Source organism: Heterodontus francisci, chromosome 11, assembly GCF_036365525.1.
Source record: "Heterodontus francisci isolate sHetFra1 chromosome 11, sHetFra1.hap1, whole genome shotgun sequence".
Taxonomy (NCBI): domain Eukaryota; kingdom Metazoa; phylum Chordata; class Chondrichthyes; order Heterodontiformes; family Heterodontidae; genus Heterodontus; species Heterodontus francisci.
The window spans coordinates 69,596,734-69,622,768 of NC_090381.1; the positions used below are offsets into that span (position 1 = coordinate 69,596,734).

At 41.6% G+C, this 26,035-nt stretch overlaps 1 protein-coding gene across 2 annotated transcripts in view; it reads left to right on the forward strand.

Annotated features, from left to right (window-relative positions):
* The window catches only part of usp13 (ubiquitin specific peptidase 13), a 117,634-nt gene extending 92,345 nt beyond the window's left edge, over positions 1 to 25,289 (forward strand). The window contains exons 13-21 of one of the 2 annotated variants that reach the window (XM_068041472.1): positions 927 to 1,101; positions 4,550 to 4,638; positions 6,393 to 6,515; positions 11,426 to 11,452; positions 16,138 to 16,281; positions 16,868 to 17,037; positions 22,166 to 22,319; positions 24,463 to 24,547; positions 25,102 to 25,289. In XM_068041472.1, the coding sequence (XP_067897573.1) occupies positions 927 to 1,101; positions 4,550 to 4,638; positions 6,393 to 6,515; positions 11,426 to 11,452; positions 16,138 to 16,281; positions 16,868 to 17,037; positions 22,166 to 22,319; positions 24,463 to 24,547; positions 25,102 to 25,195 (1,061 nt within the window). In that variant the 3' untranslated portion in view covers positions 25,196 to 25,289. The remainder of the gene's footprint in view (positions 1 to 926; positions 1,102 to 4,549; positions 4,639 to 6,392; positions 6,516 to 11,425; positions 11,453 to 16,137; positions 16,282 to 16,867; positions 17,038 to 22,165; positions 22,320 to 24,462; positions 24,548 to 25,101) is intronic. The other variant, XM_068041474.1, reaches the window with a different exon arrangement.
* Positions 25,290 to 26,035: the final 746 nt, after the last annotated feature.

Sequence of the window (26,035 nt, forward strand, 5' to 3'; positions counted from 1 at the left end):
CCTTGTATCACAGATGTGGGCGACCTGTTGGTCTTGTGTCCATAGCAAGCTCGCCATTGAGCATGTCTTTGAGGTTGTGGCTATCTTCCATTCAGTGCACATAACCCAGCCAACAGAGTTGCTGCTTTGCATTTTCGGTTGCTTTGCTGTTGTTCCACACTCGTCTTCTCAACTTTGACATGACAGCTGCAGCCTTGGCGATCCTGGCGCTGATTTCGGCATCAAGGGACAGGTTGCTGGTGATTGTTGATCCAAGGTATGTGAGACTGTCGATGACCTCCAAAGTGAGGTTCTCCATGTTGATGGAAGGTGTAGTCTCTACGTCCTGGCCCATAACCTTGGTCTTCTTGATGATGATTGTAAGTCCAAACTCCTTGCAGGCCCTTTAGAACTGATCTATAAGCTGCTACAAGTGAACTTCATTATGGGATGTCAGCATAGTGTCATCAGCAAACAACAACTCTCAGACTAGGACTTTAGTCTTGGTGCGCAATCTTGTCATGTTGAACAGTTTGCTGTCAGCTCTGGTATGCAGGTGGACACCCTCATTTGAGTCACCGAAAGCGCACAATAGCAACATGGAGAAGAATATGCCAAAGAGAGTTGGTGCCAGGACGCAGTTCTGCTTTACCCTGCACTGCTGATCTTGAAAACATCTGATGTTGCTCCATTGTAACCGACAAAACTGTGCATGTTCTTGTGGAAAGAAGAGATGATGCCCAAGAGTCCAGGAGGGCAGCCGATTTTGAGACTCATTTGTGCTTATGGAATTGGATGATATTAGGCGTACCTTCAGACTGCATTCTTATATCTAAGTGGAATACTGCTGATTATGATATAAACATTATGTAACAATATTTGCGAATGTTTTATACTATGTAATTTTTCAGTACAGTTTTTAAAAAAGTCTTAATGCTATTTCCCAGAGGAACTTTTAGCGTATGAAATGAGGAGGAGAGAGGCTGAGATAGCAAAGAGGCCTTTACGAGAGGTTGTCCGTGCCAAGATTCCATTCAGTGCCTGTCTTCAAGCCTTTCAAGAGCCAGAAAACGTCACTGACTTCTGGAGCAGTGCACTCCAAGCTAAGTCGGCAGCAATAAAGTAAGTGGGCTGTTGGCAGGTTCTGTGATCAATACTCATTTATGAAGCAGCATATCTGCTGTGCCTAAGGCTGTAAAATGAGCCATTCACTGATTATACTTGTATGTGAACAATCTAAATATGTCTTCCAGTTCTTGTCCAATAGACAGTTACTCTATCAAGTAGTTCCCGCAGTTTGGTCTGAATGTAACACAGTATTAATGAAGTTTGTAGGTATTGTTCCCCTTTACAGTGTAATTACTAGCTGAAAAAAATCATTCTTTATCCAGAAGAAATGTTTCTTCCAGAAAAATAGGAGAACTAAGACTTTGAAAGTAATTTTCACTCCCAACAAAGGTTGGGTTTGGGTCAGATGGGACCCCAGTGCAAAAATGTCAAACCCAATCCATCCACCTCCAGTTTTAACAGAGGCAGGACAGGGATAGGAAACTAACCTGCTGTCCAGACCCCTCATTTAAATGTTTTAATGAGACTGTGCGCCTAAAATTTCATCTGGGGTTCAGCTTTAAAACTGACTGATCAGGTTTCCCTGGCCTTGGGAATCCAGCACCTGAAGGGAGGCGTGGTCTCCTGCATGGAACAGATAAGTGCCTTTCCAGAAATGTTTGTGGGCCAGGAGGAGAAGGAATGCTGCCCCCTTCCCCCCTTCCCCCACCTCCCAAGCTACCTTGTTGATCTCTCCAACGATCGGATCCCAAGGCCCCCACCCCTATGGTCCACTGTTCTCCACGTCTCCACGCCCTGTGATCGTCTCCCCAACCACCCCCAACCCCCCCACACCGGGATCTATTCCACAGCCCCTCTGTAACTATAAAAGTAATTATTTATATATAACCACTACACAATTTTTGTAGAATGCCAACAATTTTTTATATACAGAATATCTCTATTATTTTTGCATTTCCTGTATTCTGTGCCCCAGAAACGGATTCCAAAAATGGCAGTCCAGTTTCACCATTAAATTCAGCAAACCAATCACTAAACTTTTCCCTCACCTATCTCCCCTTAAATATCAAGGCCTTTCTGTCTATTATGGAATAGTGAGTTTCTTCTTTCACTTCATGCCTGAACAAGGGACCTGGCATCAGGAAGGGGGTGGCCTGCTGAGAGCCATCCCCCTGCCTTTGCTAACCCCCCTCCCCCTACAACACTCGCCGCCCATGACCCCCACCCCACGAGACCCCTCCCACCCTGTCCTACCTGTGGTCAGGGTCCATTGACACTCCTGGACCTCTGGTAGGTGCTCCACCGGCAGCAGCCACCACCTCCTCAGTGGCACTGCTCAGTGGGAGAGCTGCCAGCCTCTGATTAGCCGGCACCTATCCGAGGACGGGACTTCCGTCACCGAGGTCCTTGATCCCATGGAAAGCTTGCTGCTGTCCATTTAAGTGCCTAATTGACACTAGATTCAGTGGGCCTTCCGCCTAAGAGGCGATGAGGGGTTCTCAGTGTCCCTTTTTCCAGACGTCAAGACCCTCGTCCCCAGCATAAAATCCCAGTTCACTGGTCATTTCATAACTGATTACCAAGTGAGGTTTGGTATAACAATCAGAAGAAAAGAGAGCTGCTGAAGTGCTTCAGTTTTATTTTAATTCAGTTACCGAAAAGAAATACAATGTATGTGAACAAACTCAAAACAATTGTCACAAAATGCAGTGTGCGACTTTTAAATGACACCTGTAGAATATTGTAAAATCACAAGTGGATAAACCTGCATCTCTAAACTGGAAGATACTGAATATAATAGGCAAGGTCATTGACGATTACTCTGATTATAAATGTATGGGCACAGATTTCCGAAAATGCGAGACGGGCAGTAGCTGACTGTAAACATAGGAGAGACATAACATTAAGTGAGGCAAGACCTTTATATAGTAATAATAATTTAGTCATCCATTATGTTTCGGCATTTATCCTGTGTTTTTAACCAGTGAAAATTTGTGTAGCAATAACCTGGATTTTAAAACTGTGATTAAAATTAAAAGCTGATCCATTATAATTTTGAAAAATACATGTAACTGGTGTCAAACTAATCCTGAAATAAATTAATCGCTAATATTTTTGCCTGATTGACATAACTGCAAAGACATGATCTCTATGGTCATCTAATATAAAAAGAGGAAATGTTATAACCAATAGTGATGATACACCCCACATACTAAAATGGCTGAGCCCTTTTAACAAATCAGCATTTTAAGTAATTAAACTCTCAATAACCTTAACATATCCAAAAGTGCATTCAGCAAATTATTTTAAAGCAAATAAAAGTTGTTTAGGTACATGATATTTATTTCATGTTATTCTTGATTATTTTAATTTGGTAAATGGTTTTTCGACCAGATTAGTGCTTTTGGATGGTATGACCTAGATAGAGCCAACTGAATTTGAAGGTCCATCATATTTGTGGCATACGAAGGTTGGGATTGAGCCAGGGAGCTGGAGAGGGAGTGCTGGCAAGGAGCCTGTAGGGGTGGGGGAGCAGGGTGAACCGGGGCTGTCGGTGGGGCGAGCCAAGGGTGCTGGAGTGGTCGGGGGGGGAAGCATCAGAGGATCCAGGGTAGCCAGAGGAGCGGGAGTGTTTTAACACTCTTCTTGGTTTGGGTTTAAAGGGATGCGCTCCTGAGCAGGCTCTGCGCCTGCTAGTATCAGCCCTCAAAGAATCTGCATAAAAACAAGTGTAACTTCAGGGAAATCAGTCCAAATTCCTGAATTACAGGGCCCTGCCCTTTAGAAACCATCAGCGTGCGCTCCACCGAAGTCCATTGAAGCACACCGCAACCTCTGGTTTTTGGCACAGGTGTGATCGCCGGAAGTTGTGGTGCCATTGCAGCCCTCAATAGTGACAAATGTCTTGCCGTTAACCACTATTGGGTCTGCAAGATCTGGGTCATTGAAATGTTGAAACTTCCACCAGCTTTACTCTGAAGGATTTCATTAGGGCTCTTCTGATAATTGAGCATATTTAGCTAGTGGGCTTTCAGCTACACAGACCAGGAACATTTCTACATCAACTTAGGCTTTCTGCATTAATCTGCCTATGCGCTAAATCCTGAAGTTGCAGTCAGTTTCAAATGGGTAATCATGGTGAACTCTGTCAATATCCTTTGTCTCATTAAAGTGGATAAACTGCATAAAACAGACTCTGTTGTTGTGAGTGTGTGTAAAACCAAAATAAATTATTATAGACTGTACTACAGTATAAGTCTTCAACAGTTGACTTTAGTCAGATGTTCTGTATGTTATTTCATTTATTCTGTTTTAAATTTGGATTAAGATTGGAGTTTCACTGCATCACATTCATGGTCTGTACAAAATGGGAAATTTGGGTAAACATATGACATCCAAATTTCTGTAGCAGATGTTATAAAATAATTTAATCGTGATATGTAACTAAAAATACATTAATGTGCTGAGATTTAAAACTTAAAGTCACATTTTTTATTCACAGAACAATCCACTTTGCTTCATTTCCTGAATATTTGGTTATTCAAGTAAAGAAATTTACCTTCGGTATAGACTGGGTACCAAAGAAGTTAGGTAAGCTCCCAGAAATCTGTCGTATTTAGGATTGTTCAGTTCTTTAGGTGTTTAATTTTGTTTTTGTTTAGAGATACAGCACTGAAACAGGCCCTTCAGCCCACCGAGTCTGTGCCGACCATCAACCACCCATTTATACTAATCCTACACTAATCCCATATTCCTACCACATCCCCACCTGTCCCTATATTCTCCTACCACTTACCTATACTAGGGGCAATTTATAATGGCCAATTTACCTACCAACCTGCAAGTCTTTTGGTGGTGGGAGGAAACCGGAGTACCCGGCGAAAACCCACGCAGACACAGGGAGAACTTGCAAATTCCACACAGACAGTACCCAGAATTGAACCACGGTCGCTGGAGCTGTGAGGCTGCGGTGCTAACCACTGCGCCACCGATACTCATAATGTACTTAAAAGAATATCACAGTGGAGCTAAGTGGGTGAACACACTGCAGGGTATAGTACTGGAAGGTCCCATGCTCAATATAGGTTTGTGCTAAGTTTGGTGATCTCTGTCATATGAACAGAAAGACCATTGCAATTGCTTTCACTGTCTCCCTTCCATGGAGATGAGTGGCTTGCTGGGCCATTCAGATGTTGTGCCCAATACGCACTTACTCTTAAAGAATCCAACAGAAGCTGATTGGTGAAAGGTATATATTTTATTCACACACTAAATCAAGTACAAGCACTCACTACTTGCACAGTATACTACCCATCAAGGCATGAGGTGATCCGTCTTGGACTTGCAGCTGCTCTTCTGTTCTCTGAACCCTTGGCTCAGGGGTATCTTCTCGAGTGTTCTTCCCCGGGGTTCTCGTGCGTTCCCCAGTTTCAATCAGAGGTTAAATCTCGTTTACAAGACCCTCCTCTCTTACTCATAGGGATCTGGTATAATTCCTTATTTGGCTCAGTGAGAACCTGTTCAACACTTTACAGTTTCCCATTGTCTACTATGTGTCTAATCATATCTGGTGTCCATGACAACTCCTTTATTTGCTATGTGCAAGGACAGTGTCTGGGATCATCAATATGTCTTTTCTATACTGTCTACAATTCCTCGCCCATCTGTGTGTTGTGGCCCCTTTCTACCCAGCCCCCCTATGCGTTAACACACTGTTCATTGTTGTGTGACTAGCCCCTTTGTTTCAACTAAGTTCTTATATGTTTTTACTGTATGTGTTTTTACTGGGTCTACACAGAGGGCAGTTAAGAGTCAACCATATTTCTATGGGTCTGTAGTCACACGTAGGCCAGACGAGGTAAGCGTGGCAGATTTCCTTCCCGAAAGGACATTGATGAACCAGATGGGTTTTTGCGACAATCCGATATTTTCATGGTCATCATTACTGAGACTAACTTAAAGCATAGTAAATTAAGATTGTAGAATTCAAGTTTTACTGCCTTGACTTGTGATCATATTCATATATATGTGCTTGCTATCTCTGACACCCACATATAAAATGCATACCAAATTATATAAGGAATCAGGAAATTAGTCCTTTTAACATCTATTTAGAAGATCATAACCACAGCAATCACTGCTTATGACTGTGCTGCCCTTCACATGTTACAACCAGGAATTGGTTAAGGAAAAAATGTGAAATATTCTAGTTTTAACTGCCGACTATTGGTTTGTCAGTGCTGTTCAGTTCTCTTGAACTTGAAAGAAATGACTTGGTTCTTTCAAATTACTTATCCCAAAATGCATATAACGCCTCTACAGTAGCTCTCTGCATTGTACTTCAGATATCTCCATAGATATGCCAGATCTCCTAGATATCTCCCACCTAAGAGCTACAGGTTTACAGCCTGGAGAGGAGGAACTGCCTGATATTTCCCCACCCATCATCATGCCTGATCGACCCAAAGGTAACTCGTTCTATAATAACACCTTTTTTATTCTTCTAATAGCAAATGTTTGCTCCTTTTTTATGATATTTACTTCTCTGTGAAAGAGATTGAAATGCATTTTTGCAGTAAGGATTAATATTATCTTGGACAAAATACAGCACTGACCATTACAAATTGATGTAATGTTTCTCTTTACTCTTGTAATATAGAAGAGTCTTGACAGTCAAGGTTTAAATTCAATTTCATCGCATTAAAAACTGCAATAAATCCTTAATCCCAAGAGCAGCTTTGAGAGGGGTTTTTATAATATAAAACTATTTTTGGAACTGCATGTCAGGAAATGAATGAAAACTAAATGTACCATGAGACCATTCCCATGGATTTGAGTTCAGTTTTTTAGGAAGAGTCTCCTAAAGAATACAGAAAAGACAACAGAAACATCAAAACCAGATGTGGAACTATACAGTAGGTATCAACAAAATGTATGATGATCCTGATCATTTAGGGCTAAGAAAACTGATGCTGATATTTAGGAAATCTGTTTTAACCAGTATTAAAACTCATTCTACAGACACTTTTATTTTTTTCCAAGATTTTTGCAGCAGCAAAGGAATTAACCTGATATCAAGCAATGACAGATTTTTTTTTTTAAGTACAATGGAATTTGCTTTCAGTGATCACTAATATTTAGAGATACAGTGCTGCTAGTCACTTTATATTAACAAAACATCTTCTAATGGAAGCTTGGAGTAGTTCGCAGCCTGAATTCTGGTGCTTTGGCTTTCCTCATCTACTCACCAGCCAAACCCCTGGCTCTCTGTCTAAAAAATACACCAATTCTTGGAGAACACAGCCTGTGCAACAGTTGAGGGTAGAGTTCCTGCTTTGGGCACTACAGACAATCCGGACACAAATTGTGGCCAAAATTGTGCCTGTTATTTTTATTCGTTCATGGGATGTGGGCGTTGCTGCCAAGGACAGCATTTATTGCCCATCCCTAATTACCCTTGAGAAGGTGGCCTGTTTTGAGAAGAGTTTTTTTTTCCTCGAGTTTCTGCTCAAACTTATTTTCATATTGCGAATGCAAAATTCCCAATGAACCTGTGCTTTAAAACATAATTTTAAAAATAGTTTGCTTTAAAAAGTATTTCTTGATATATTTAAGAGTGGTAGCTTGGTGCAGTTTGACTATTACGGCTGAAAATGGGTTTATCACAAAAAATATTGCCAATATTTTCTGGAGTTTAGAAGAGTGAGAGGTGATCTCATTGAAAAGTACAAATTTCTTTGAGGGCTTGGCAGTGTAGATGCTGCGAGGCTGTTCCCCTGACTGGAGAGTCTAGAACTATGATCATAGTCTCAGGATAAGGGGTCAGCCATTTAGGACTGAGATGAGGAGAAATTTCTTCACTCAGTGGGTTGTGAATCTTTGGAATTCTCTACCTCAAAGGGCTGTAGATAATCAGTTGCTGCAGTTACTTTCAAGACAGAGATGGATAGATTCCGGGACGCTAAGGGAATCAATTGAATCAAGGGATATGGAAATAGGGCAGGCAGGAAAGTGGAGTTGATGTAGATCAGCCATAACCTTATTGAATGATAGAACAGGCTCGAGGGGCCGCATGGCCTGATCCTGTTCTATTTTCTTGTACTCTTAAATAAACATTTTCAATCACCGTGTCAACCCACCACCTCTTGAGGAACCATATTTTAAATTCATGAAAATTACTTTAAAAAAATATACAGAGCCATTTGCTAGTTACATTGGGGTAAAGTAGTCAGATTCTTAGTAAATTAAAAAAAATTCAAAAGTTTTTAAACATTCCTATTAATGTCATTACACTCAAAAGAACCAGCTTAATTTTTAGAGCCTCCTGAAAGGCCAGCAAACAACCACAATTAGCGAGAACCCCCATTGGTGATTAAGTTATCCTGGGGTTGTGGGCAGTTTTGTAGGGGAAGCCGGCTTCTAATGCAATGTTTTTAAAACTAGCACAAAAAAGTCACAGAAGCTCTATTTGCACTGAACATAATTTGTGCATAAAATTCCATGCTCATTGTGGGGATTATGCCGATTTCAGGTGAATTACTCCGATAAAACCAATGCAACTGAGTGGAAACTCTACCCCTTGATATTTATTACCAAAAGATATCCTTGCATTTCTATAGCACCTTTCACAGAAGAAAACATCCCAAGTTGTTTCATAGTTGGGGATGAGACCTGAACAAGTGTAGGAGAGAATCCAGAAGATGTGGCTGATGGCAAAGTTGCAGAGGCAGATTTTAAGAAAGGGGAGGAGAGATGTAGTAAGGCACGGGGATTCAGAGATCTAAATCAATTGAAAGCTGTACCCCTGATGGTCAAGCAGAGAGGAGTGGATATGCATTGGAGACCAGAATTGGAAAGTTACACGGGGAGGGATGTATAAACGAGGAATCTGAAGTCATTGCACTGAAGGGTGATTTTTTTTTTCTTTCATGGGATGTGAGCATCACTGGCTAGGCCAGCATTTATTGCCCATCCCTAATTGTCCTTGAGAAGGTGGTCATGAGCCGCCTTCTTGAACCGCTGCAGCCCATGTGGTGTAGGTACGCCTACAGTGCTGTTAGGAAGGAAGTTCCAGGATTTTGACTCAGTGACGGTGAAGGAACAGTGATATAGTTCCAAGTCAGGATGGTGTGAGGCTTGAATGGGAACTTGCAAGTGGTGGTGTTCCCATGCATCTTGTGCTTCTAGGTGGTAGAGGTTGCGCGTTGTGAAAGTGCTGTCGCAGGAGCCTTGTTGAGTTGCTACAGTACAACTTGTAGATGGTACATACTGCTGCCACTGTGCATTGGTGGTGGAGGAAGTGAATGTTGAAGGTGGTGGATGGGGTGCTTTGTCCTGGATGGTGTCGAGCTTCTTGACTGTTGTTGGAGCTGCATTCATTCAGGCAAGTGGAGAATATTCCATTACACTCCTGACTTGTGCCTTGTAAATGGTGAACAAGCTTTGGGGAGACAGTAGATGAGTGACTCGCTGCAGAATTCCCAGACTCTGACCTGCTCTTGTAGCCACAGTACTTATAAGGTTACTCCAGTTCAGTTTCTGGTCATTCGTACCACCCCGCCCCCCCCCCCCCCCCCAAGATGTTAATAGTGGGGGATTCAGCGATGGTAATGCCATTGAATGAAAGGGGAGATGGTTGGATTCTCTCTTGTTGGAGATCATCATTGCCTGGCACTTGTGTGGCACGAATGCAACTTGGCAGTTATCAGCCCAAGCTTGAATGTTGTCCAGATCTTGCTGCATATGGACTTGACTCCTCAGATACTGAAACAGTCTGTGAATGGTGTTGAGCACTGTGCAATCATCAACGAACATCCCCATTTTTGACCTTATGATGGAGCAGTTGAAGATAGTTGGGCCTAGGACACTACCCTGAGGAACTCCTGCAGTGATGTCCTGGGCCTGACATGATTGACCTCCAACAGCCACAAGCATCTTCCTTTGTGCTAGGTATGACTCCAACCAATGGAGAGTTTTCCATCCATTCCCATTGACTCCACTTTTGCTAGGGTTCCTTGATGCCACACTCAGTCAAATACTGCCTAGATGTCAAGGGCACCTCACCTTTTGGGTTCAGCTGTTTGGTCCGTGTTTGGACCAAGGCTGTAACACGGTCAGGAGCTGAGTGGCCCTGGCAGAACCCAAACTGAGCATCAGTGAGCAGGTTATTGCTGAGTAAGTGCCGCTTTGATGACACCTTCCATGCTGATCTTTAAGGGTATACTGATGGGATTGTAATTGGCCAGGTTAGATTTGTCCTGCTTTTTGTGGATAGAACATACCTGGGCAATTTTTCACATTGTTGGGTAGATGCTTGAGTTGTAGCTGTACTTGAACAGCTTGGCTTGGGGCGCAACCAGTTCTGGAGCACAAGTCTTCAGTAATATCGCTGGAATGTTGTCAGGGCCCAGAGCCTTTGCAGTATCCAGTGCCTTCAGCCGTTTCTTGATATCAAGTGGAGTGAATCGAATTTGCTGAAGTCTGGCATCTGTGATGCTGGGGATCTCAGGAGGAGGCAGAGATGGATCATCCACTCAGCATTTCTGGCTGAAGATGGTTCCAAATGCTTCAGCCTTGTCTTTTGCACTGACGTGCTGGGCTCCCCCATCATTGAGAATGGGGATATTTGTGGAACTGCCTCCTCTGTTAGTTTAATTGTCCACCACCATTCACAACTGGATGTGTCACAGCTGGATGTGGCAGGACTGCAGAGCTTAGATCTGATCTGTTGGTTGTAGGATCGCTTAGCACTGTCTATCGCATGCTTCTTCTGCTGTTTGGCATGCATATAGTCCTGTGTCGTAGCTTCACCAGGTTGACACCTCATTTTTAGGCATGCCCTCCTGCACTCTTCGTTGAACTAGGGTGGATCCCTTTGCTTGATGGTAACGGTAGAGAGGGGAATATGCCAGGCCATGAAGTTACTGATTGTGGTTGAAATCAATTCTGCTGCTGCTGATGACCCACAGCGCCACATGGATGCCCGGTTTTGAGTTGTTAGATATGTTTGAATTTTATCCTATTTAGCACAGTGGTAGTGCCACACAATATGGTGGAGGGTATCCTCAATGTGAACAGGGGAATTTGTCTGCACAGGGACTGTGCGGTGGTCACTCCTACCAATACTGTCATGAACAGGTGCATCTGCGACAGGTAGATTGGTGAGCCTGAGCTCAAGTAGGTTTTTCCCTCTTGTTGGTTCCCTCACCACCTGCCGCAGACCCAGTCTAGCAGCTATGTCCTTTAGGACATGGCCAGCTCTGTCTGTAGTGGTGCTACCGAGCCACTCTTGGTGATGGACATTGAAGTCCCCCACCCAGAGTACATACTGTGCCCTTGCTACCCTTCGTGCTTCTTCCAAATGGTGTTCAACGTGGAGGAGTACTGATTCACCAGCTGAGGGATGGTGGTAAGTGGTAATCAGGACGTTTCCTTGCCCATGTTTGACCTGATGCCATGAGACTTCATGTCTGCTTCAGGTCCAGAATCAATGTTGAGGACTCCCAGGGCAACTCTCTTCCAACTGTATACCACTGTGCTGCCACCTCTGGTGGGACAGGACAAGCCCAGGAATTGTGATGGCAGTGTCTGGGGCATTGTCTGTAAGGTATGATTCCTTGAGTATGACTATGCCAGGCTGTTGCTTGACCAGCCTGTGGGACAGCTCTCCCAATTTTGGCACAAGCTCGCAGATGTTTGTAAGGAGGACTTTGCAGGGTAGATAGGGCTGGGTGTGCTGTTGCCGTTTCCAGTTCCCAGATTGATGCCGAGTGGCCCATTCAGTTTCATTCCCTTTAGACTTTTCTCTAGCAGTTTGGCACAACTGAGTGGCTTGCTAGGCCAGTTAAGAGGGCATTTAAGAGTCAACCACATTTCTGTGAATCTGGAGTCACATGTAGCCCAGACCGGTAAGGATGGCACATTTCCTTCCCTAAAGGACATTAGTGAACCAGATGGGTTTTTACAACAATCAACAATGGTTTCCCGGTCACCATTACTGAGACTAACTTTTTAATTCCAGATTTTTTATTAATTGAATTTAAATTCCACCAGCTGCCATGGTAGGATTTGAACCTATGTCCCAGAGCACTTGCCTGGGCTGCTGAATTGCTAGTCCAGTGACATTACTGCTACGCCATCACCTCTCCTAAGCCAGTGGAAATTATCAATGAGAAGCCAATGGAAATGATCAAGGACAGAGTTGATAGGTCAGTGGAATTTTGTGTGGAATGAGGTGTAGGTGGCAGAGTTCTAGATGAATTGGAGTTAATGAAGGCTGCCAAAGAGAATGGTGGACAAGTTGAGTCTAGAGGCGACAAAGGCATGAATGAGGGTTTCCATGGCAATAGAGCTGGAGAAGGGCAATATTTCAAAAATAAAAGTAAAATGTTTCAGTATGGATTGAATATGAGGGTTGCAGCTTAGCTAGGGCCATCCTGAATACTGAGGTTCTGCATTGTTGGATTAAGCTTGAGCAAGTGTCCAGGAAGCGGGATGATATCGGGTGCTGAGGTATGGAGCTTCTGGAGAAGGCTGAACACAGTGGCGCAGTGGTTAGCACCGCAGCCTCACAGCTCCAGTGACCCAGGTTCAATTCTGGGTACTGCCTGTGTGGAGTTTGCAAGTTCTCCCTGTGTCTGCGTGGGTTTTCTCCGGGTGCTCCGGTTTCCTCCCACAAGCCGAAAGACTTGCATGTTGGTAGGCAAATTGGCCATTATAAATTGCCCCTAGTATAGGTAGGTGGTAGGGAAATATGTAGGGACAGGTGGGGATGTGGTAGGAATATGGGATTAGTGTAGGATTAGTATAAATGGGTGGTTGATGGTCGGCACAGACTCGGTGGGCCGAAGGGCCTGTTTCAGTGCTGTATCTCTAAAAACTAAAAACAGTAGCTTCAGTCTTGCCAATATTAAGCTACAAAATGTTCTGGCTCATCTATGACTTGACATCGGACAGGACAGCAGCAGTTTTACAAATAACAACAACTTGTCTTTACATAGCACCAAGGCATTTCACAGGAGCCACATAAAGAGATGTTACAGCAGATGACCAAAAGCTTGGTCAAAGCAATAGGTTTTAAGAAATATTTTAAAAGGAAGAGAGAGATGGGTAGCGAGGCAAAGAGGTTAGGGAGGGAATTCCAGAGCTTAGGTCTTGGGCAGCGGAAGGGACAGTCACCAATGGTGGAGAGATTAAAATCAGGGATAGTCAAGAAGTCAGAATTAGAGGAACATAGATGTCTCGGAGGTTGTGGGGCTGGAGGAGATTATAGAGATAGGGAGGGTTGAGGTGAGAGAGGTATTTAAAACAAGAATGAGAGTTTTAAAATTGAGGTGTTGCTTAACCTGGAGCCAATGTAGGCCAGCGAGCATGGGAACTGGTGCAAGTTCACAGGCAGCAGAGTTTTGGATGACCAAGTTTACAGAGGGTAGAGGCATCCAGGAGTGCATTAGAATAGTCAATAGGAATGGATAAGGGTTTCTGCAGCACATGAACTCAAGCAGGGGAAAAGTTAGTTGATGTTATGGAGGTGGAAATAGCCAGTCTTAGTTGTAGTATAATGTAATGTAGGGTTGTTACTGAACAGAATATGTAAAGAGTCTGTGAGTGTCATCACAGGAAGTGATGTAACAGAACTTGCAATGAATCTCATGCAGAGTGTAAGTGGAAGCCATAGATGTTAGACGAATGCTAAAAAAACCTCCTGTTTTTATAACCGTCAATTTCTTAGATATTCTGTTCCAAGCCTTACAGCATCAGAATATTACATTAATAATGGCTTGGCTATGTGGGTGGAAGCTGATCTCGTGGTCAAATATGACACCAAGGTTGTAACTGGTCTGGATCTGCCTCAGGAGATTGCCAGGGAGAGGGATGGAGTTGTTGGTGAGGGAATGGAATTTGTGGTAGGAACCAAAGACCAATGGCTTCTGTCTTCCCAATGTTTAGTTGGAGGAAATTTCTGTTCATCCACTACTAGATGTTGGACAAGCAGTTTGACAATTTAGAGACAGTGGAGGGGTTGGGAGAGGTGGTGGTGAGGTGGAGCTGGAACTCTCTCCCTAAACCACTCCACTTTGCTACCTCTCCTTCTCATTTAAAAGTCTGCTTATAAATTTAAGCCCCGACGATGCTTTTGGCTACGCTGGTAAGAAACCCGTATCCCGCTATTTAATGGCAATTTCTGTGCGATTTGTGGTATTGTAATTGGTTAATCCCTAATAATTGATAAAATTTGGCATCTGATTACTGCTTGATTGTCTCACAATTTACTTTCTGCCCGGGGCTGCTTAAAACCACTGAGGTAAATGTGACCTCCCTTCGACACTAATATATACACGACCAACGGGGAAAACAGCACATGCTCAGGCAGCCGCAATGCGTATGTACAAATGTGTGTATGCACAAAGACGCCTTCAGGGTGGCATCAGGAGATACAGTGTTTATGATCAGCTAGCCTGCTGACATTTTCTGGACTCATACATGAAGATATAGCCTCTTGTGTGAGGTGTTGTGGAGCACCCCATGCCTGTGGACTCAAAAATCAGTCAGTGTCCTAAGGGGAGTTAAAAGGGAATTAAAACTGATGGAAAAAGGAGGTAAAATAATTTTGTTTTTATTTTCCAGGCAGTCTGCTGAACCATTTCATGGAGTGTATGTATCAGTTTCATTTTTCTGTTTTAGAAAATATACTTATGATTTTATTTTGTCCTATTAAAGGACTGTTCTATGCTTCAACCCTATCATTTCAATTTTCACAAAAATTGCCCTCATGTTTCTATTTAGAAAATAACTTCTGTAGACATGTGATATTTTTTATGCTTCAAATCTTAAAGCGTGCTATTACATCAAGTCAGTTTGACGAACTATGCTGCCAGTTTGATTAACCCTTTCCTTACAATAATGAGGAATGCGTAAAACCTAACCATTTTTCCTGTGAATGTAATTCTAGTCCAGTATAATTTGTATATTATTTGATCATAATTGCGGACATTGTTTGGTTTATAAATGCTCATGCTGTACAAATAATCAGCACAGATCTATCACTCAATATGCTTCAATCACTAATCATGTGTAAAGAAATTCTTACTTGAATAGGCAGTCATTTGGCCTTCTTGTCATTTGCTATATTGATATGCTGTTGGAATTTAGGGTATCAGAGTTGATTAACCCTTTAACCCCTTATTCTCAAGTTCCAAAATGATACGAAGTAATAATCCTTATTGTTGACAGTTATATTTATATATACAGTGTAAGTAAGACCTGACACATGCTAATGTCTGAGCAGTAATATCAAAGCGCAACAGCATTGCTATTGCACTCTGGGTAGAAGTGCGATCTCTGTGTATATACTCCCTGGCTGTGCCCCAGGTACCATTGCATCAGTCAATGCAACACGTAAAATCTCTGCAATTTCTGTGCTTGGGGACTTTCATAGATTTTCTTTACACAGCAAAGCCAGGAGAGCTAGATTTAATCCAATCATTACCTCACTCCCTATGAACAGCCAAATTACAAAAGATTTCATTGAACCATCTGCCCTCCCAAGCCAGGTCAAACTCGCAAGATCTTGGGCTTCCCATGCTTAGACTCTTATCAGCTCATAAACATTTCAATGCTAAGCTTGAAAACATGGTGGCTTCGGCACTCAGGTGTCTTGTCTAATATTCAAGGCACCATTGTTTTTTTTGCCCTCTATCTGGGTCTCTGGAATTCTGCTAAGGTGTTTATTATCTAGCTCACACAGTAGACTGCCTGTTTGCACACTCTGCTAGATTTCTGCTGAAGTTTACCTTTTTATCATTTGGTCAGTGAAGGCTCAAATCACAATTCCCCATCAAGTACCCTCTCAGCCACTTTTACCCAAAGTGTATCACAAGCAGGAATAAAATAGTTCAGTGTAAGATTAAGTATAACAATGAAACTAAGAAGTGTACTGTCAGTCATAGTATTTAAGTCAGTTCTTGTTAATTGGCAAGAAAGCCTGAAGTAGGGATTATCCAGGATTCTTACAATAGTGTGCACTCCCTGAAGTGACCAAGTTTACCATTATATTATAGACATTTTCCATTTTTGTCCCTTTTTCTGCAGCTCCTGAAATTGATGAGTCAGCAGTGATGCAGCTGGCTGAGATGGGTTTTCCCCTGGAGGCATGTCGGAAAGCAGTGTACTACACAGGAAACCTTGGGGCTGAGTTGGCCTTTAACTGGATCATAGCACACATGGAAGAACCTGGTAAGCTTAGAGGCCAGGTAACCAATATGTGAGCGTAAATTCTTCTGGGTTTTCTGACAAAACATGTAACGGTGAATTCAATTTACACTTTTCAGTGAGATGCTCCATGTTACTGATGAACCAGTATATTCAGGCAGTATTCACAGCTACCAAGATGAAAACTAAGACTGGCTGTTCCAAAATATGTAGATGTCTCCTCTGAATGAGGCATTGTTAGTTTAAATATCTCATTTTGCTGGTTGTAGGAAAAAGCTGCTGCCCACAGCTATGTTATGTAGTTGATCACTGCTCCTCCAGAGTTCATACAGTTTGGATCTTGCTCCATATTTTAAATTACAGTTGTGTAATTTATGAAAGGATTGTTTTGAAACAACATTAAGTTGTAATGTGAGGACCAAAAAACACCCTTTGCAGTTACAGAGGATGGCTCAGTGGCTTGTACTTGTTGCAATGCTATCATTAATTTGGCAGATTGACTGTACACTACTAAAATTGTAGATCTCCTCAGGTGAGGATAGGTGCCTTAATTAATAAATATGTTTGTTTATGTTTCAATTTTCCAATGAAATTTCCCTCTCTCCATTAGATTTTGCTGAACCACTATTACTATCAGGATATAGTGAGGTTAGCCATAATGAGGTTGGTCTAGCAGGAGGGGCCTCCTCAATGGAAAACCAGCCACCGGAAGAGATTGTTGCTATTATTGCATCAATGGGATTTCCCAGGAACCAGGCCATCCATGCATTGAAAGCAACTGTAAGTCTGATCTCCCATCATATTTTTATGGTAAACTATTTAACACAATTGGTGTCAATCCTTTTGTTAATGTGTAATGTGAGATTGCTGATGTGCCTAAACTACTAAATGTTCAGTAATCCTGTAAAACAAAGTCATCTGCCTGTGAAAAATGGCAATTGAGTTAACGGAGCAATTCATAATTCATTTGTGTAAACATTTGTGTTTTAAGTAGATGGGTCAATGGGTAAATAGGAGCTGATGTGATACTTAGCCGTGTAAATCAGGAAGAGTTCTGGTTCCATCGGTGGCCCATGTTGATTTAGGTAACTTTATATGGAGCATCACTTGGGCTCTCCAGTTGCCTCCTTGTCCTTGGGTTGGGTACGAAATCAGCCCTCATTCCTTCTACCACTTGCTATCCACAGATCCCTGCTGGTAAGTACATGTATATTCAAATAGAGATATTTGGATTTGACTATTATGTGGGTTTTTCACAGTCAAATAGCCAGCTGACCTGCCATTTAGGCTTGCATGTTAAGATTGACCACTTGGGGAAGATATCAGATTTTTTTCTCATTTCACATTTGCAACGGAATGTCTAACCTATTGTCACGCCAACTTGCTTTGTTGAATGATAATTTTCTTTAATCCATTGACGGGAGATCTGAGTTTATATTTTTGAAGAAATTTACAAGAGAACAGATGAAGGATGACTTTGTTGGCAGCTTAGGATGGCCACCTAATTTGCAACACTGCATCCTACATTGCAAGGCCTGTGAGGTGGAGACAAAATGGCTGTTCATCCCAGCAAGAACCAAGACTCAGGAAGTTTAAGGGAACTACCTGTTCTTTTTAGCAAGAAAAGAAACACTGCTACCATATTTGAATCACTGGGTGACTGTCATGTGACAAGCCCCTCCCCATCTATGGTTTTAAGCTCGTGTTTCTCTGCTGCCGAAAAGAGAAGCAACTGGACTCTGACACATGCAGACCCAAGTGGGGGACCCCCCCCCTCTCCATTTCAGCTAACAAGCTTCGAACTCTGCTTGTTGACTGACCACCTTTGCATACTCCAGCTACAATCAGAAACCTCTTTGGAGGAAATCATCCGCATCACTGTCTCCAGAGATCCATCGAACCAGTCATCTACCTCTTCAAACTGAAAGCCTCAGGACCACTGATATCAGCTGGAAGCCAGCCGAATCACCAAACCCCACAGACTGTTTACCCCTTTTTTTCTATGGACTCTAACTCAACCAATCTACCTTTCTCCACTCTGTAACGTGTGTGTGTGTGTGTGTGTGTGTGTGTGTGTGTGTGTGTGTGTGTGTGTGTGTGTGTGTGTGTGTGTGTGTGTGTGTGTAAGTTGGCGCTTGGTTTATTATTTTCTTTAGTTCGGTTTAAGTACAATAAAGTTAACCTCTTTCTTTGTTAAACTCAAGAAAACCTGTCTGATTGGTTCTTGTTATGATCATGGCAAGTAAGTAATCAAACATCTACTGAATTGGCTAGTACATCCACTTTAAGAAAGAATTAAACCTGTTGTGGTCAGATGGGATTGGCACCCTATCCACAAACATTCACTCCCTCCACCACTGACGCACGGTGGCAGCAGTGTGTACCATCTACAAGATGCACTGCAGCAATGCATCAAGGCTCATTAGACAACACCTTCCAAACCCACGACCTCTACCACCTAGAAGGACAAGCACAGCAGATGCATGGGAACACCACCACTTGCAAGTTCCCATCCAAGCCACACACCATCCTGACTTGGAACTACATCGCCATTCATTCACTGTCGCTGGGACAAAATCCTGGAACTCCCTTCCTAACAGCACTGTGAGTGTACCTACCCCTCATGGACTGCAGCAGTTCAAGAAGGCAGCTCATCACCACCTTCTCAAGGCTGATTAGGGATGGGCAATAAAAACTAGCCCACATCCCATGAGCGAATGAAAAAAACAAGGAAAGGAAAAAGAGGGAAGCCCTTCAATACTTCCTCACTTGACTGTAACACTATGCAATAATTTGTATTTATTGTTAGTAGATTGCGCATGTCATTGCTCATGGTGAATTCTCTGCTCACCTGTTTTGGTCTTCTAAATTCTGTTGCTGTTAGTTCTCTGTGTCTCTCCACATCTTCTGGATATTTGCCTCTGTGTCCCTCTTACTGCTATGCTGTATCTCTGTCTCCTGATTCCACTGTCCTCCTAAGTTTTTTATGTGCCTCCTGGATATTTGCCTCTGTGTCCTGATCTTTCATTCTATCTTTTGATCTGTTTACCTTTTGTCATAATCTTTCTGCTTTTCTTCCCAAATGTTTCTTTCTGTCTGAACACATTCTCTTTTTCTGTTTGTGTCTCTTGGCTATCAATCTGCCTCTCCCCTAATTTCTTTCTCTTACCCAATCAGTCTTTCTGTAACTCAAACTCTTTATCAGTCCCCATAGTGACTATCTTTGTTCCCCTAATGCTACCTCTGTCTCACTATCTTTATATCCTTTGAATCTGTCCCTCTAGGCCACAATATCTCTTTTTCTGTGGCCCTAATTTCTCTCTGTCTCCAATTTCTGTCTTTACTCCCTACTCTCTTGCTATCTGTAATCTCTCATGCTTCAGTTTTTCTCTCTAGCTCTGCTTCCCTGATCTTTTTCTGTTCTTTTTGTCCTATATGTGTCTCTGTGCTGGCACTCTCCCTTTATCCTCACAATTTCTCTTTAACTCAGTCTGCTCCAATCTCTGCCTCTCTGTGTTTGGAATTTCTATTTCTTCCCCAATTTTCTCCCTCTCCCCCAATTTTCTCTCTCTCCCGATAAGGTCTCTTTGTTTAATCCTTGAATTTTTGTCTCTCTTACTGTGTGGCCCTAGAGAAAAAATGGTCCCAAGAACAGGCCTCACATTAGCAGAGTCCCATTGGCCTGATGTGATGGTGTGCTGCACCTTCCCTCTCCTGAATTTCTGCAGTTCTTCTCAGTGGGGGAGGAGAGGGAAGCTGATGAGCAGAACTTTCCCTTACCCCAATTCATGAAATTCATTGTAGAGAAGGGAGTGGGTGGTGATTTGAAAACTAGATGGACCCATTCCCCCCACCCCAAATCTTCTCGTTTGAGGGTGGGGACAGGGGACAAGTTCTGCTGTGCTATGTTAAGCTATCATTCCTCTTAATCTTTGCATTTCTTCTGAGTGTGTGACCTGTGAATTGATTCCTCTGTTTACATCAGAGGAGGTGTGAAATATTGCTGTTACTTTCAATGTGGGAGTGTGTGGAAATCATTTTTGCAAATGAATTTCTCTATTCTGGGTGGGAGGTACAGTAGGAAGATCAGAGTGCTAGTCAATGGAAATTCTGTGGTGCATGGGTGAATCAGGCTCCAATTCAGCATTATTGAGTCAACGCCTATTTCACTCGATTCTGTCATGCACCATTAATCCCTATTAAAGCACCTTCTATAGATGTAACTAGAACTGCATCTAACTCTTATCCATTTTAAAATGGATTTTGCCAAAGATAGAGCCTAACACAAGAGTTTTCAATACACTTTGCAACAGGATGCCACTCACTTAGTGTTTTTAATGCTTAATAAATAGATAATATGTTCTGTATGTCACACATACTTCAGCATTCAGATTTTTAGCATAATATTGACAAAATAAATTTGGGAGCTTGCTTGCTTCAGTTGTTCACTCGCACATGTTTTATCTACTCATTACTGAAAATTTTGCCATGTGCATTCCGTACAACTTAATTGCAGTATTGAGAGGCATAAAATCGAGGTACAGTCCCCACTGTTTATAGCAGACACTTTGATAAAGTGATTTGTCTGCTGTACATGGTCACCAACACATTTACAATAAACAGGAAACCTCCATTTAGCAACTGCCTCTCTTAATTGTTAGTAGTTATATTTTGTTATATAATGCTGCTGTGAAGCACCTTGGGACATTTTATTATGTTAAAGGTGCTATATAATTATAAGTTATTGTTGTAGTTGTATCCAGAATCTCATCAGTAGGTAATTGCACTTAATGAGATGTGAACAACTAATTGAAACTGCTTGAAGACCTGACTTTGCCTGAAATCAGCATAGCCTTTTAAATCATTGAATATAATACAGGTGATTAACAAGGTGTGAACAGAGATTGGAACTGTTGCAAAATAATGCAGAGGCTGGAATTCTGAAATAAAAACAAAGTGCTGGAAACACTCAGCAAGTCTGGCAGCAACTGTGGAGAGAGAAACAGAGTTAATGTTTCAGGTTGATGATCTTCCATCAGAACTGCATATTTCCAGCATTTTCTGTTTTTATAGTTGATTGAAACTGCTTCAAAATTCAAGTTTAGCTGATAGCAGAGGTTATTAAATGGGTAAGTTCAGGGTAAGTATTTATTGAGCGACTTGAAAAAGTCAGCCTGCTTAATAAATAATAAACAACTTCTTTGAATCCGATGGTATCCAATATAGGTGGTGTTGTGGAGAAAATAAATTGTCTCGAGTCCACGGGATTAAAGTAAATTAAGGTTTATTTCAAACATGGTGCAAGGGAGAAGCTCTCTGGTCAGCCAAACAGCTTCTCAGCGAAATAGAATTTAAAACTCACATTTATAGGATACAATCACCATTACTCATTTGTCCACACTACCCCTGACATTCCAAAGTTGCAGCTTGATCAATAAACTGGATTGTATTGCCCCACTAATTATTCCCCTGCTGTATCCTCCGCATCCCTGAGGCTTGGTATTTCTCATAGTTTATGGCACCCTGTGCCTCCTGCAGTCCCACTCTTATCTCTTTGATTGACAGCATGTTTACAGAGATGTGGAGGCAATTAGGCTCTGGGTTTTACAACTTTCCAGGAACATTGCCACGCATCCCATCATGCCCTGGTTCCCCACAACTACTGTTTCATCTTCCTTTTAAGACTGTTAACGTATCCTAATGCTAAATAATCTACTAGTATTGCCCTACTGGTCCCACTTCATTGGCTGCCTGAGCTAAGCGTGAACAGTGTAAATGTTGGGAACTGTATCTTGATTAGTGATATTCCGGTGCCTTTTCAACCTGATGTTGTGATACTGATGCTTTTAGTTGGACTCTAGATTTAATTATGAAAGTAAATTTCATTTGAGCATGGCTGTTTTTGCAGAATAACAACCTGGAGAGAGCACTGGACTGGATCTTCACACATGCAGACAGTGAGGATGAGAGCGAGACGGCATCGGATGTTGATGCACAATCATACATCAATACAAATACAGAAGCAGAGCCAGCAGGGCCCAGAATCAAGGATGGACCTGGAAGTAAGTCAAGTGAAGTGGGCTAACACATGTTACCAATTAACAAACATAAGTTTACAAACTTAAGCAAAAAAAGGTAATGAATTTAGCTAGAATATACAATTACCATTAAAATGTGTAATATTTATTTTTTAAAAAGCTGATTACTTGCATTAATTATCTATTTGACTTTAGAGGATTTTCTCTCGATTGTAGTGTTTCCCTAATATGAAAGGTAACATTTGTGTATGCATTTAGTTGTGAGATGAGTTTCCCACCTAAAACAAAGAACCTTTGTTCTTTGATTCCCTATGTAATGCAGAACATTTGATTACATTGAGAACTGCCGATCAGCCTATCACAGTATAGTTTTTCCTACATTTTATAGAATTATTGAATGAAGAATAATAACATTCAGTCAGTTTCAGTCACTTTCATTGAATCTGGGTTTTTCAAATTAGTATCTGAGGCCGGGCTGAATACATTTGTTTGTAATGTCTTTTTCTGCTACTTTTACAGAGGAACTAATTCGTTTAAAATAAGCATTCTTCTTCATTCTTTATTTTACACACACCACCTAATCTTATTGGTCCAGGGATCATGTGGTTGACATGTAAACTGTAATTTGCTTTATTAGTTTATGGGATGTGAGTGTCGATGGCAAGGCCAGCATTTATTGCACTTGAGAAGCGGCCTTCTTGAACCGCTGTGGTCCATGTGGTTTCGGTACTCCCACACTACTCTTAGGACTGAACCTGTCATGAATCTTATTGCTTTATATGTCATCAGCTATTCATACTCTCTAAGTGTCAGTTAATTCTTTATCAGGCCAGCATTGTGTCTTTCATTTGGGACAGTTTTAACTTGCTTCACCTGGTGTTAACAGGGTAGCAGCAGCCTTAAAATTGGGTCAGTAGCTATATTTCTGTAACCCTGATGATATGGCCTACTGCTAGGCATTCAAAGAGCCTGCCTGTTTCAGATGGTAGGCTCCTTTTAATATACAAATTGATATAGTCCCCAACAATACTTGCCTGAGAGCCACCACAATACTCGTGGCGGCCCAAACTTGGATTCCTTTTCACCGGCGGGTTCTTCATTCTTGGCCGGCAGCATTGAAATGTGGCCCGAGGCTCGATAGCTGGAGACCCTCATTCTTTTTTTTTATTCGTTCAGGGATGTGGCCATCACTGGCTAGGACAGCATTTATTGTACATCCCTAATTGCCCTTGAGAAGCTGGTGGTGAGCTGCCTTCTTGAACCGCTGCAGTCCTTGGGGTGTAGGTACGCCAACAGTGCTGATAGGAAGGAAGTTCCAGGATTTTGACCCAGTGACAGTGAAGGAATGGCAATATAGTTCTAGCGATATCCTTCAGGCATGGGGGGCACAAGCTATGTCCACAACACCCCCCACCCCCGACCCCCCACACTCACCCAAAAATGGGGGAGGGCCAATTTCTAACCATGGTCTCTCCAAGAAACCAGAATACAATGATGATGGTTCACTGTTCTACCTCTGAGATCACTGCATTTTCCTAGATATTGTGCAAGTAACGACACATTTTGGATCTTGTGAGCACAGGTTCTCTTATGGGGTGTTCTGTAATTTTGAACGCGGTGAATAATGTCTCGTGGGAAAATCTAAAAACATAAGACACCTTTAAAGCCTCCTGATACCAAAGTAGAAGACTTCAAATCTTCCATGAGCACCAAATTTATACGATGTCTCTAGCACTTAGAAAAACAAGTAAGAAAGATATCTAATTTGTTCTTGTGATGTGAGCAATTCTGACAAGGCTGTATTTATTGCCAATCCAATTCTTGAGTAATATATGTATAATAAAAGACTTTAAAAAGTATAAATCATGTGACTATTCGCATATTGCTGCTAAATTACTTAGAAATTGTTCAATATTTTCATAATCTATGGTTTTCAAATGATACACAACTGACTAAATCTCTGTTTTTCACAATGAATGCTTTTATTGTAGGTCATTGTCTCAGTAATGTAGAATTTCTTAAAATTATTTTGAGTTTAACTGATCTTCTAACAAATATAAATTCTAAGTGATACTGGGGAAAGGATTTTGATCAGGATATTTCCTCTATTTTATGCTGCTTTGATATAAAATGTAATTTAATAATCAATGGTTTGTTTTATCTGCAGGATACGAGCTGTTTGCCTTTATTAGCCATATGGGACCATCTACAATGTCTGGTCATTATGTCTGCCATATCAGAAAGGAGGGAAGGTAAGCACTGGTTTCTTTGAAAAGGATTTTTTAAACTATTAAACTTATTTAGGCTTTTATAACTTTATTCCATATTGGCACCAGTTCAATTTTGAACAGATAATTAGGGCAGTCCCAGCTTGTTTCTATTGATGAATCTGTAATATGAATCTGCAACAGCCCCAACAAACAAATTTCTCTGCAGCACCTGTGGAAGAGCCTGTCACTCCAGAATTGGCCTTTATAGCCACTCCAGGCGCTGCTTCACAAACCACTGACCACCTCCAGGCGCGTATCCATTGTCTCTCGAGATAAGGAGGCCCAAAAGAAGAATAGGAATACTCGAGTTAGTGGTGCTATGTGTTTTACTTATTAGTGAGTAGGAAAACTATGGAAAAACGTTTTGTTTGAGAAAAGAATATTTATGAAAGATGCAACAAAATAATATGGTATGTACTTTTTTATGATCACTGTGAAATATTTGAGTGTTTTATACTATTTTATTTAATTGCTCTGAATAATTAATCTGTTTGATTTTTGCATTAGTTCATTGCTTTTCCATTTCTTCTATTCAGGTGGATAATCTACAATGACCATAAAGTCTGTGCTTCAGAGAAACCCCCGAAAGACCTGGGATACATTTACTTTTATCAGCGGATGCCCTACTAAGCTAGAGATCTATGTATGAAAACCTTTCTTCTTTCCAAAGATGAAAAAGCTACAAACTGTCAAAGGTTTGGGGAAAACTGGATTCTGTCATTGCTGTGCAAATACCTTATTTATAGAAAACAAAATTATAATGCAATAATGTGTTTGATATAAGAGGGAAGATTTTTATTGTTTAATATATTGACAGCTTTTTTGTTTTTATTTTAAAACTGCATCTGGAGAAGCTGAAGAAGCATATCAGAGGTGTGTGCAATCAGTTTACTTTTTAGCAAGTTTTTTAATGTATCAGAACATCTTCATGATTTCTTCCATCACCCTCTTTCCCTCTTATTTTAGTTCATTTTTTAGAGTAATTGTTCCCCATTTTTTGAACTGGCACTCCATAAAAACATGGCTGCCTTATAGAATGCATTGACACTCCACAGCAAATCCCTTCCTTTGGGCTTCTCCCCTCTAAATAGCAGTTTATAAAAGGGAGAGTTATTGTGTTTAGCACTAACCAGAGATTTAGACCTATAGATGTGCCTCACAGTTACTGATCAATTTACAAGCTTGAACAAATCCATGGATTCATATTAAAGCCGACATTTACAGAGTCATATGTAAGGCACATGATACATGTGATGATTAAATCTAGAACCTTAAAATATTTTACATGGTCAATCTTCATGCGAGCATATATGACCTTCAGCATGACCATTCTCACCCAGCCAAGTAAAAGGCTTGACCAGAAGCTAAGGGCTGAATTTTATCAGCGTGGTGACGCGCTGTGAAGTTGGCCGCCACATTTAAATAGAGGGGGCAGAGAGGCCGCCCCCAATGACGTAGAGAGGGCAGCCA